Source organism: Podarcis erhardii, assembly GCF_964252035.2.
Source record: "Podarcis erhardii genome assembly, chromosome: 14".
In the NCBI taxonomy this organism is placed as follows: domain Eukaryota; kingdom Metazoa; phylum Chordata; class Lepidosauria; order Squamata; family Lacertidae; genus Podarcis; species Podarcis erhardii.
In genome coordinates, this window is record NC_138503.1 from 5287697 (window position 1) to 5300335 (window position 12639).

Here is a 12639-nt window from a genome sequence, read left to right on the forward strand (position 1 = left end):
ATGTTATTGCAACAAGGAAATGCGGGGAGGGGGAAACAGAAATTTGTAACATGGCCTTTCCACTATAGCATTGTCTGAAAAAATTGTAAGTAGCATTTGAGTTGTGTATACGGTACATCTGTTTCAATTCAAGCAATGGATGGGTTTTAAACTGGTTGTCCATCTAAGTTTTAAAACATGTTATTGCTCGATTTTATTGTGTTTCTTTTAATACAATTAGATCTTGCATTTCTCTTACAGCACAAGAGGGAAAACCTGAGACCCAGGGTTGCACCTGATGTGGTCCTCAAATGCCTTCTGAAGTTGCCCACTCTTCCATCCCATCAGGGCTCCTTTTTTCTGCTTCCTCATTTTGCCTGGATTTTTTATGTACATCTCATCACCCACACACTTTCTGTGCTTCTGCACACTAGTTGCTGGAAACTGCAGAAGGGGAGAGGCCTCTCGTGCTCAGGTTCTGCTTGCATGTTTCCCGCCACAGGCATCTGGTTGGCCCAGTGGTGTAGCGTGGGGGGAGGGCTGGGGAGGCCGTGGTCCAGGGGCCACCACAACAGGCTCCCTCATCAGAGCCTGGATCTGATGTGTGAGGGAGCTGCAGAGACGGGCAGCTTCCTTGCGCCAAACGCCACCAGCCGCAACTCCATTCCTGGGTCAAGCCTGACCCGGGGGTGCAGAGGAGAGTAGGCAGCAATGCTGCTGCCCACTTGCCTGGGCTTCTGCATGTGCCCGCCCAGCTGCAGCTCCATCCCCAGGTGAGGCTTGAGTGACCCAGGGGCAGAGAGAGGCTGCGGCATGCAAGAGAGGCATCCAGCTGCAGAACTCCATAGCCGGGTCAAGCCTAGGCATTCTTACCGGAGGTAGTAGCCATGGTGGACATCAAAGCCAGGTTGTCCTGATTCCAGATCAGTTAATCCAGAACATTTTTGTCTCTGGCTCCGCCCACCTTAGGCATGCAGCCTGTGGAAGGTTATGCCCAAGGGAGTGCAACCCTCAACAAAAGAAATTGCCTACCCTTCCTCTATAGGGCCCGGCTCTCTTTCCTTCAGTGCCACCCTCCCAAGATGAGGTAGATCAGGCTGAGGGAGGAGTGGCCCAAAGATTCATGTTTTATAGGTTATAAATGCCATATATAATGACTTTTGTTGTAATTGGGATGCTTAGCTTGTTTTTCATTGCTGCTTTGTTAATAGTGTTCCATAGCTATTAACTGGTTTTTCAAAATTTTATTATAAGTATCATTTTATTGATTTCCAGTACATAACAATTACAAAAGGGTGGGGAAGTCAGTCTGTTTGAGTTTGCCAAACTTCAAGGTTTGATTTCAGTGGCTGCGGTTCTTCAGGGTTATCAGTAAAGTATTTTATAAAGCGATTGTAATTGTTTCACTGATGATTTGTTAATTATTTTATATGGTTTATGCTGTACTTGAGAGGTTCTGTCATGCTGTATTACGATATTCTTTATTGTTTGCAAACCACTTTGGGATTCATTTGAATGAAAAGCATCTAGGAAATACAATCAGTTAATCCCAGGAAGTTGGAGAGCTTAATGGCTTGAATCTGCCTTTGAACCCGCTTCCCCCTGGCCTGTATAAAGGTAAAAAGAGCCTGGGAGGGGGGCGTCCATCGGGTCCATCACCCTCTTCTCACAAGATGCCCCAAAGGACGGGGAGGCGCAGGGCGCGCTGGCGCTCGGAGGAATCTCCCGCTTCCGACGGCGGAGGTGGAAGGCAGCAAGGGGCCAGGCAGAGCCCAAGGGCCGTCCAAGGCGTGGTGGTCTTCACTCGCCTCCCGGGAAAGCCGTCCAGGCTGCGGAGGGCCATCCTGGGCCGCGTCTTGGGGGAAGAAGCAGAGGTTGGACGGAGGCTCCCCGACAGCAGCGGCGGCGGCGGCGGCTCCTGCCGTCTCGCCCCGTCCCTCTTTGCCCTTATATAGGCATCTCTGGGATCAAATGGCAGGGAGAAGAGAAAAAGATGCGGAGAAGGAGAGGAGGAGGGCTGGGGAGGCGCGCGGGCGGAGGAAGGGCGGCGCGAGCCCTTTCCCAAAAAAGTATTGGATGTCTCCAGGAATGCACTCGGCCCCCGGGGACGGCGGTACTTATCTGCCCGGCGCGACTGGGGAGGCGCTCGCACTTCAGCCCGGCCCTTCGTCTCCGCGCAGCCCAGCCTCCTCCAGGAAGGCAGCTCCAGACGCCGCAGCCAGACGCACAGGTCCGCCGCGCCGCCGCCGCCGCCGCCGCCTTCGAGCCGGGACCTCCTTCTTCTTCTTCTTGCCGCTGACCCCCGACCACCACCGCCGCCATGGATGCCATCAAGAAGAAGATGCAGATGCTCAAACTGGACAAGGAGAACGCCTTGGACCGGGCCGAGCAAGCCGAAGCCGACAAGAAGGCGGCCGAGGACAGGAGCAAGCAGGTGGGCGGACGCCCCGTCGGGGCCCCGCAGGGGAGTGGAGGGAGTTTGGAGTGGGGCTGGGGAATGTGGGGAACCACCCCCCGAGAAGGCGAGGGGGCGCGCCAGCAAACGACCCTCCCGATTCTCGACGTGTTTCCTCGGGAGTAAGGTCCGTGGATCTCCAGGAGGTTCCAGACCGACGGGCTGCCTTCCCGGCGTTGGGTTTCTGGAGTGCTTTGTAAGAAAGAGGGCGCGCGGTGGGCCGTCGAGGAAATTTGCCTAAAGTTGGGGGTGTCTTTCTTTTTTGCCCCTGGAAGAAGCTGGGCTCACGGGAGAGAAGGGACCTGCACCTCCTCCTGAGGAAAGCAGTTGGCTGAAGGGGAAGGCTTCTGGACGGTGGCTCGACAGTAGCAGGCCCCGCTCCGCGGCTCCCAGGTCGTGGAGGAAGAGAAGCAGGGTGTGCCGTGGGACTTTTTGACACACGGAGTCACAGGCCCGCCTGCCAGCTTTCTGAGCGTCAAACTAGTTTCACTGCAATAAGAGGAGCAGAATCCCTACAGCAGGACCAGAAGCCTCTTTTCTCAGAAGTAAAATCCCATGGGGATGGGATTTTACTTCTGAGAAAAGATGCAGAAGGCCAGGCGGTGAGGCTGCCCATTGGGCTCAAGGGCCCTGATCCTGAGGAGGCATGCCTAGAGGATTGAGCCCACAGCCTCCCTGTGGGAGGAAGCCCCAATGTTCCCAGTTCTGCTTGACTTCCAAGTGGGCATGAGGGTCCTTGCCATCAATCAGGCCAGGCCAGCTGAAACTTGTTATGACTAAGCCCCACTGAAAATAGTTACTCACAAATAACTTGTTTTGTTGGTTTCAGCAAGATTTACTAGTGACTAAGTATAGCTGAATTGGGGTAGAGTTCAAATCAGGGGCTGTCTCCCACCCCACTTTTTTTAAAGTGATCTCCAGAGTGGGGTTAAAAAATAAAAAGAACAACCAAACCCTCTAAGTCAATAACTATATCTAAGCACAGGGTGTTGACTGGCCTGTGGATGGGGCTGAGTCCACGGCTCAGATCTGTTGCATCCTGCCTCACATGCCACTTGGTTAATGCCTTTTCTCCTGCTTCTGGTCGTGTCTGCCCATGTGATGGAGACCTTTAAAAATATTGTGCCCTCTAATTCCGGGGTGGGTGGGAGGAATCCAAGAGGGTGGATGCAGGCAGGGCAATGTCCCTGGACACAAATGCATCTGAGTGTGTTGTCTGTCTCCTCCTCTTTTGCCTCTAACATGCGTGGCTAGTTGGAGGAGGACATTCTGCAGTTGGAAAAGCAACTGCGGGCCTCTGAGGATGAGAGGGACCGGGTTCTGGAAGAGCAGCACAAAGCGGAAGAGAGCCTGCTGGCTGCGGATGAGAAGGCCACCAAGGTACCGTGCTGAGAGGATGCTAACGGTTCTCCTTCTCTCCCTCTTTCCTCCTTCTCTCCTCCTCTGTCCATCTGTCCTTCTGCACCTGCACCTCTCCTGTGCGCGATCACCTTGCCTGCTGCACCCCCTTCTCCCACACGTCCTCCCTGCTTTCCCCACGCCACAACCAGCTGGAGGATGAGCTGGTGTCTCTGCAAAAGAAGCTGAAGAGCACTGAAGATGAACTGGACAAATATTCTGAGTCCCTGAAAGATGCCCAGGAAAAGTTGGAGGTGGCAGAGAAAAAGGCTGCAGATGTGAGTACCCTTCCCTTTCCACCATCACACACACCACTAACACTTGGGCTGCCAACAGCCTATGCAATCTCTAAGGCCACCCAAGTCCATCTTCAGGGCCAGGCATCTCTTGACATGGGCGGATGGGCAGGAACAGACCATTTTCCTTGCATGATGACAGTCACCCCATCACCAAAGAGCATGGGTACCATTTGTTCATTTTGGGTACCTCCAAGCGTGTGAAGTGCTACTGCTTCATAAGCTAAGGGGAAAGATGTCTCTTGGGGGTCAATATGCAGGCAGAGGATGAAGGGATAATTGATGTTACATTTAAAATCTTTGCAACTATTCAAAAGACACATATTGATACACATAAAACAGAGAAGGGATGTAAATAATTAGGGTTGTTGAGCTGAGGCTCCAATGCATATAATGGATACCCACTAGGGTATCAAAAGATGTCTGTGCTTAAGGATTTAAGGGTAGAGGTAGGCCAATGATTCTTAACTTCCAAGCCATCTTCTGGTTTTGAAAGTCAGAAGGTTTGTCAAGAAAACTACAGCTGTGAGAACTCAGCCCGGAAGGTGATACTTGCTGGGTCTGCAGTCTGCAGGAGATAGATCCAGAGAATAAGCATCGGGGTTATATATAGCTCAGCACTTTATATGGTATGGGTGAGAGCTGCACCCTTTGCAGCCTCTCCTTCCGCCCACCTGTCTAACCCTTGACGAGTATTAAATAGTCCCATGCATGTAACTCTCAGACATTTGTAGCTCCCCGTCCATTACGGTGCAAGGGAAATTCTTTCCAAGTAAAGACGTCCTCCCAAGTTTAGAGCGGGTGATGCACATCCCAAGCAGATGATGTCACTTATATTTCTCTCATTTGAAAAATGGTAGCATAACTTCCATATACATAAGTGGTTTTAGAAAGAATGGGCAAAAGTGCGGTGTTAAATGAAGACGATCCAGTGCAAGTTGGAAGACAAACTTATTTCTTATTTCTGCTCAGTCCATTGCGTAGGATTAAAAAAGAAAGTCTTGTGCCCAGCCTAGAAAGGAATCTGTTTGACTTAATTTCAGCCATTGAACCACAGAATGACTCTTCGTCTGAGAGACAGGCTGCGTCTAATCTGGTTCAGATGTGTTTCCCCCGTATGTGGCATTCTATAGATGGAAGTCAGCATTCCAGCCAGCCGGTTTATTTAACTTGTTCAAAGGAACCGCATATAGATCCAGGGGAGATATTCCTTATAAGGAAAAGAATGCAGACTATTTGGAAATGGCTTGTCTCAGATGAAGGCTGGGGAGAGCTGAGAAATGCTACTGGATTCTCAGAAGGAGACTCTTGCTGTTTCCCTTTAATTCAGAAAGCAGGCACATTGGCTTGCAAATGTTGAAAGGAAAGCGAGGGCTCCTTCCCCATCTGTTTGCAAGTGGGCCTGCCCCAAACTCCACTTTTTCCATCCTGCACCTTTTAGGTGTGGGGTTTCTTTTTGTAGAAAGCAGCAAAAGGAGATCCAGTGCTGATTGATCTAGAAGGCCAACTTGCCTAGAGAGGAAATAATTTCCTGGATTGATTCAGAAAAATGCTTAGGGAAGGACGGATGTTAAATGAGTGTGCATGAGGAAGGGCTCCCTGGAGTGAGATCACCTTTACCGGCTGGGATTGGGCAACTGCGGGGACATTAGTCATGGGCAAAGCAGACAGCAGTCAGCCTCCAAATCACTTCCTTTGAGACACACTGGTTTGCCTGTAGTGGGAGGGAACGGCTTAATGAGTAACTTTAGGGTGTTGCTATCCTGTTCCCTCTGTGGCCTCCGCCAGTCAGCAGAGTCTTGGCAGGTGCCCTTTTACTGTAAAGGTGTGCCCTATTGTTCTAAATTGTCACAGATCCTACTTTCAGAAGCCTTCACTTGCCAGAAAACTGTAGTACAGGCAGCCCCAACTGAACTTGCTCTGCTTTGAAAACTATGTTTGCTATCAGGAGAGAGAGTCAGACAACACACACACACACACACACACACACAGAGAGAGAGAGAGAGAGAGAGAGAGAGAGAGAGAGAGAGAGAGAGAGAGATCAGTACTACTCGTGCAGCATGTTGACTCAGGACCGAGTCCCACTGAGTAGATTGAGTGGGGTGGGGCTTGCTGGCTGGTAAGTGTTTAGGGATTCCAGCCTTTCAGCCCAATCCTATACTATTATACTCAAAAGTAAGGTGAGTTGAGTAATCTGGGGCTTACTCCCCAGGTGCTTGAAATGTGTGTGTTTTGAAGGCTTCCTCAGGAGGTTTATGGTAATCCAAAATGGCCATCCGTGGGGGGGTTTCCTCCCTCCCAGGAGGGTGAGCAGGCCAAGTTCCTTCTGGCTTCTGAACACAGCTTTCAACTAAAAATCAATTTGGATGACCAGAACAATATTTTCCATGTGCCGACCTCCGTAGTATATAATTCTGAACATGTGGAACATCCTGTCTTGTGGAAAGGAAACTGTTATAATGAAGAGGGCTAAGCAGCTTCTCTCTTTAAAAAAATACCCTCCTTGCAGACTTCTCCATTCATTTTTAAAGCAAACAATTGAAGCTCAGTTTAAATATGAAGCTGTATTTAAAAGCAGAAACATCTACATGTAGAAACAACTAGTGTGCCAGAGCCACACGCCACAGACTGGATTCCTGGCGTCCTCCTGTTGCTCACACAGTCACCAGAGACAATGCACCTGGCTGGGGCTGAAAACCTGGCAGAAGGTTCTGTAGATGCTAAGTGCTCAGTCCCAGCCAGGTAGGTTGTCGAATTACTGGGTTTTAAATATATATATATATATATATATATATATATACCTGGTGTCATGCTTAAAGCAGGACTGAGGAGGAGCTGATTCTGCCATAGGCCAACACCCACCACACCCAACTTGGCGACTCATCTGACCAAGATTTGAAGCCAAAGTTTAACTGAAGTTGCAAGTCCTAGTCAAAGGGAAACCCTGGCTAGCCTTTGTCATAGCTCATATCAGTAGATAAGGCAGGAGTGAGGAAACCACTCCCTGTGGGGGAGCAGAAAAAGAGAAGCCCATAGCTCAATGGCAGACACTCCTGGTTTTTGCATGTAGAAGTTTGGTGATCTGGTCATCCCCCCCCCCGCCAGGTTTTGAACTAAAACTCCCATCAACTCCAGCCAGCTGGGCACCAGACTGGCAAAGCCTGCTTTAAAGGATCCTTGCCTGAGACCTTGACAAGCTGTTGCCAGTCAAAGACAGCAGTACTGGACGAGATCAGGAGTAGGCAGGCTTTAGGCTCTGCTTTTGTTTTTTTACCAAACCCCCAAGACCAGCCAATTGGAGTCAGTTACAAAAGGCATCCTTTTGGAATTCGCCACTTGGTTCTGCAATCAGAAGGAATGGTGATGGCATAAGGCATCTCTTCTACTGCCCTTCGACTGTCCTCCACCCCGGTTTTTCTGGTGGTGCCAAGAATCCCCCTGTGCCTTGTTGCTATGAAACTCCTTGGAGATATCTGGAGTATTTTGGACAGCACTTTAGCATCCTGCTGTCACTAAGCCCCCCCTCCCCCATCCTAGAATGACTCTGGAATATGGAGTGTTCAACTCAAGGTGATTTTTTGGTTTGACATTCCCTGTGTTTCAGCCAGTATTCTTCCTAGTTTTCTCTAGCCCAGCAAGTCCTGCTCCTTCCCCCTTCCTGTTTTCTCAGGGGGCAGGGCACAATTTTTCCATTCCATTTGCATTATAACACAAGCATGTTCAGAGCCAATTTAAAACCTCTTTGCTCTTTCCCAAATAGAAGGATGTAAAGCCCCCTTCACAGAGGCCACAATTCTGTTTGCTGATATCTTGAACAAGCATACTTTTCAGAATTCATGCAAGTTCTCTAAGCCTTCCTTGCAAACATAGACCAATATAGAGATGGTAATAATATTGCTCTGCCTTGCAGGACTCTTGTGAGGACTGGTGAGATAAGGCATGTGAAATGATTTGAATGCCAGCAAATGCTAAGTGGCATTAAGGCCACAACCCTAAAAACCTAAGCAGCTTTGTACTGAATCAGACCCTTAGTGTAGAGACAATACTGAGGTAGATGGACTAAGTGGCAACAGTTCTCGTGAGGTTTCAGACAATAGAAATCCCAAAGCTATACCTGGCGGTGCCAGAGATTGAACCTGGGGCCATCTGCATGCAAAGCCACTGAGCTCCAGCCCTTCCAGACTGAGGAATAACATCCATCAGACACAACAGGATTTGCTTCTAAATAGACATGAGTAAGATTGCACTGCATATCTCCCATAATGGTTTCCAGAAATGTAGACAAGCACCTTTCATTCTCATGTCCTCCCATTTCATTTGCATTGTTATAGTGGCCTTTTCGCAATCTCTGTTGGTGGGAGTCTGTCTTGTTTTTGCATATCTGGCTCTTGCTAGGTAGCCTGCTAAACAATTCATGCTGGGAATCTGTAGCAGGCTCAGTCCCTGGTAACTACTTCCTACAGTGCGATTGTGACAGCTGGCTCAACTCTTTAGATGGTTTAAAGCCAGGAAATGTTGCTGTAGTATCACTTGGAGCCAAAGCATCTGTCCTTGGGAGCATAACACCTCCCACCTTGGGAGTGCTGTGAATCTTTGACCACCAGGTGGCACTTGTGCACCTTTTCTGGAAAGTCTCCATTCACTTCCACCCTCCCCCTTTTCTGCTGCAGCAAGCCCCCAAACCTCTCACCCATTCCTGCCCCAGGGCATTTTTGTCTTAGTACAAATAGGAGAGAGAGGCTGGGGCAGGGGCAGTTCCAGGAGAACAGGCCTGGGACAAAGCCGCTTAGTCCACCACAGCACAGGAACAAGGCCAAGTGACCCTTCCTTGCTACCCAAGCAAGAGTCATGTGGGTCAGAGGGCTGTATCTTGGGAAATGCGAGATCCGGCTGCATTCAATGCCAAGTTCTCTCATGTTTTGTGTCAGGGCTATTCCACTTCAGGTAGCAAAGGAGGGCTCACAGGACAGGATTGTATCTCAGTGTGCAAAAATGGTTAATATATTTACTTGGTTAATACTTTCCACTACTGATACAAAAACATCTAGATAGCTAGTACGCCCATGAAAAAAGGCTAAGGCATAACCCTGACATGCTAGATTTATTGATGCAGGGATTTGAGGTGTTTGTGAAAGAGCATCCTTCACCTTGACCTGTGGTACAGTCCAGAGATCACCTGCCTCTTCAGGGACATGCACTGGGGAAATATTTGGGTACTCTTATGCAGAGAGGCAATCAAAAGCAGATCACATAGCATGATCCCAGAAGTGTTTACTCTGCTGTAAGATTTTGTGGGCCTTGCAAAAAAAGTATGTGAGGAAGTGTGTCTGCATGCAAACTGATGATGGACATGCTTCTTCTTGTTGTTTAGTCGTGTCCGACTCTTCGTGACCCCATGGACATGCATACTCAGTAGCAAATCCCACGGCTTTGAAATGGAGCTGGACTCACTCCCGAGGAATTCTAGGAAATGAATTCCACTGGTTTTATCACAATCCAGCCGGATTTATATATATATTATTGATTTAAAAAATTAATAAGGGGAGAGGTTTACTTCCAAACTAACAGTGTAAAAGGGGTGGAGGTCTCCACATATAACTTTGGCGAGGAATTAGGCAGCGCGATCCGCAGCGCATTTCATCCGCAGGAAGTCCCGCAGATCTGAGTGATGCTGGTTGGGCTTGAGCGGTGCTTACTTGCGAGTCAGGGTCCGCGCCGCAGCCCACTGCAGGGCAGGGCGCGGCTCCGCGCCGAGACGCGGCGTCTCCGGGCGGCGCAGGTGGGCGCTGGCGGGGCCGGGAAGGCGGACTTCCGGAGGCGGCCAGGCGGGAGGAGCCGGGGTGGGCGCCGCCTTGCCTCCTGGCCTTGCGCCGCGCTGCTTGCCGGTCGGCCGCGGCCCGCCCGCTTCCCCTTCTGGCAGCCTCGCCTGCTCGCTCGCTCGCTCTCCCTCCTGCGGTGCCCATGGCGGCGGGGCTCAGCTCGCTGGAGGCCGTGCGCCGCAAGATCCGCAGCCTGCAAGAGCAGGCGGACGGCGCCGAGGAAAGGGCCGGCCGGCTCCAGCGGGAGCTCGACGAGGAGCGGGCGCTGCGCGAACAGGTAGGCGGCGGCGGCGGCCATCCCCCGAGCATCGCGCCGGGCGCCGCATTCCCAAGGGCGGCGGCCGCCCTGCCTGCGCCTTGGCGCCTCTGGGGAGCCCCCGAGCCAGCTCGCCTGGGAACCGGGAAGACGCGGAGCGCGGAAAGGGGGTCTCGTCTCGGATTTCTAGCAAGGAGGGACTTGGGGAGCCCCGCTCGGAGTCGGGAGCCCTTCCAGCCCGGAGACAAGAGGGAGCCCCGTCTCCCTCTCCCCGCCGCGGGCCTCGTGCCCTTCGCGCTTTGCAAGGCGCGCCCCGCAGGAGCCTCCCCGAAGCTTCCTCGGGAGACAAAGGGGGCTGCCGGGGCTGCTGCGCTGGCCTCGCCTCGGCGGACAAAGGCGGCGCTTTGGGGAAGTTCCCCGCGAGAAGCGAGCTGGCCGTTGCAAGGGGAGCCGGGCGCGGCGCGGCTTCGACCGAGGCCGAGGAGAGCCTTGCCGGAGTCGCTTTGGGCTCAGGGGGCTCAGGCTCGGAGAGGAAGTGAGTTACCGTTTAGGATTGCTTTGCGCGGGGTGGCGCAAGGGGCAAGTCTGCGCCGCGTGCCCCTGAAAATCTGAATTCGGGGCAGCGCAAAACCCACCTTTACACCTCTGGGATGAAGAGGGCGGGGCTCTGGGCACAGCGAGGGGGTTCTAAGTGTTTACTTTTTTAAACGGAGTAAAATCCATGCCAAACAGTATGGTTGTGAAGGACATGCATTAATGTGCACACTTGGATTCCGGTTTATCCGGACTTCCTTGTAAGCAGCAGAAATTGGCATGCCAGCCTCATAGCCTACCCAGAAATTTGCCTGATGTCAAGCGGGACCATTGGAGCATCTTGGCTTCAGTCTTGGCTACAAGGGCTCTCCGGGGATTTGCGCAGGAGGTTTTCCCAGCTCTGCCTGGGCCTGCTAAGGAACTTGGAAGAAGGGGCTGAGCTGCTGTTCTTTCCCCCTCTGAGCTAGCGTCCTTCCCTAACTTGTGGGGGGGGGGCGGGTAGGTGAGGCTCAGAGACTTAGTCAATGCAAACCAGAAATCGTTTAAAGCTAAGCAGAAACTTGAATTCCTCCCCAACTTAAACCCAGTGTCCTGCCTCTGCACCCTATTAACTTTTCTATTTAAAATGTTGGGGGATTTGCTCCCATGGGTGTAGCCAGGGGGGCTGCACCCCCAATCAAGTAAATAAATAAATAGAAATAACTAACTGACCAATTTCATTGCAGATATCTTGGTTCTGCCCCTGCAACAAAAGCCTGCCCCCGCCAAAATAATTCCTGGCTACACCCATGTTTGCTCCCAAAGTAGAAAGTGATGGTACCTTCATGTGTGTGTGTCCCTCTCTGTGCCTTTCACAGCTGATGCCACTTAGAATCATAGAATGGGTCGTGGGTTTCAGCCCCACATTGGCCAAAAGAGTCCTGCACTGCAGAGGGTTAGACTCTAGATGACCCTTGTGGTCCCTTCCCACTCTGATTCATAGACTTCGAGAGGCATTCAGTCCAACCCCCTACAATGCAGGACCCACGGCTAAAGAATCACTGATATAGGTGGCCCTCCATCCCCAATGAAGGAGAGACCACCACCCCCTCTGTGCACATCTTGCACTGCATCCAGCCTCAAAAGGCAGCTGAACATTCATTTTGGAATGTTCCCAATACAGGGTCACAGTATTAGGTGCAAACCACATTGTGTGTTATACCTGTGCAAATTTGTTGACCAGAGGAGGGTTGGGGACCCTTTGGCCCTCCTTAAGGTGTTGGATTCCATTCCCCCATTAGCTGCAGTCCTCAGCAAGGTCAGGGATGATGGGAGTTGTAGTCGGGCAACATTTGGAGGATGTTCCACACCCTGGACTAGAGTTCTTTCTCAACAAACATTAGAAGAGTCCTGCTGCTGGATCAGATCAAAGAGCATAAGAATAGTTTTGCTGGATCAGGCCAAGGACCCTTCTGGCCCTGCATCTGTTTCTCACAATGGCCCATTAGATGGCCAACGCCTCCTACAGAATGGAAACATCATCTGTCCTACCAGTTCTCTTAGTAGGCTAGCAAAAAATAGCAATAGTAATAAAAGCCTTCTGCAGAGCAGATTGGGGCATGAGGGGTGCTGGTTATGGAAAAACATTTCCCTCCCCCCCCCCCCGTGGCCAACATGGGAATGAAGTGGGCTGATGGGGGAGGGCCAGACCATTCATGCACCCCCATGGCATTCCTTGTTGCCTGCCAGGGGAGTTGCTCAGCCAAATTTTGGCCTTCCAGATGTTGCTAGAATACTGCTCTCCACCTTCCCTGAACCCTGGCCATGCTGGCTGCCAGGTTTGCTGGGTGATGGGAGCCCTGGCAACATCTGGGGGTCATTGCTCCTGCCCTTCTCATTTGGAAGAATATGCTCCCACATTTT

At 51.3% G+C, this 12639-nt stretch overlaps 1 protein-coding gene across 16 annotated transcripts in view; it reads left to right on the forward strand.

Moving 5' to 3' along the window:
* Positions 1-2110: 2110 nt before the first annotated feature.
* The window catches only part of TPM1 (tropomyosin 1), a gene marked incomplete at its 3' end in the record, with an annotated part of 31275 nt that continues 20746 nt past the window's right edge, over positions 2111-12639 (forward strand). For 3 of the 16 annotated variants that reach the window (XR_014150862.1, XM_081839244.1, XM_081839247.1), the window contains exons 1-2: positions 2116-2413; positions 3985-4110. Coding sequence is in view for 15 of the 16 variants with exons in the window: in XM_081839244.1 (XP_081695370.1) it covers positions 2300-2413; positions 3985-4110 (240 nt within the window). Of the gene's footprint in view, positions 2414-3688; positions 3815-3984; positions 4111-9864; positions 10225-12639 lie in introns of those variants that run through there. The other 13 variants (XM_081839237.1, XM_081839242.1, XM_081839235.1 and 10 more) reach the window with 9 other exon arrangements.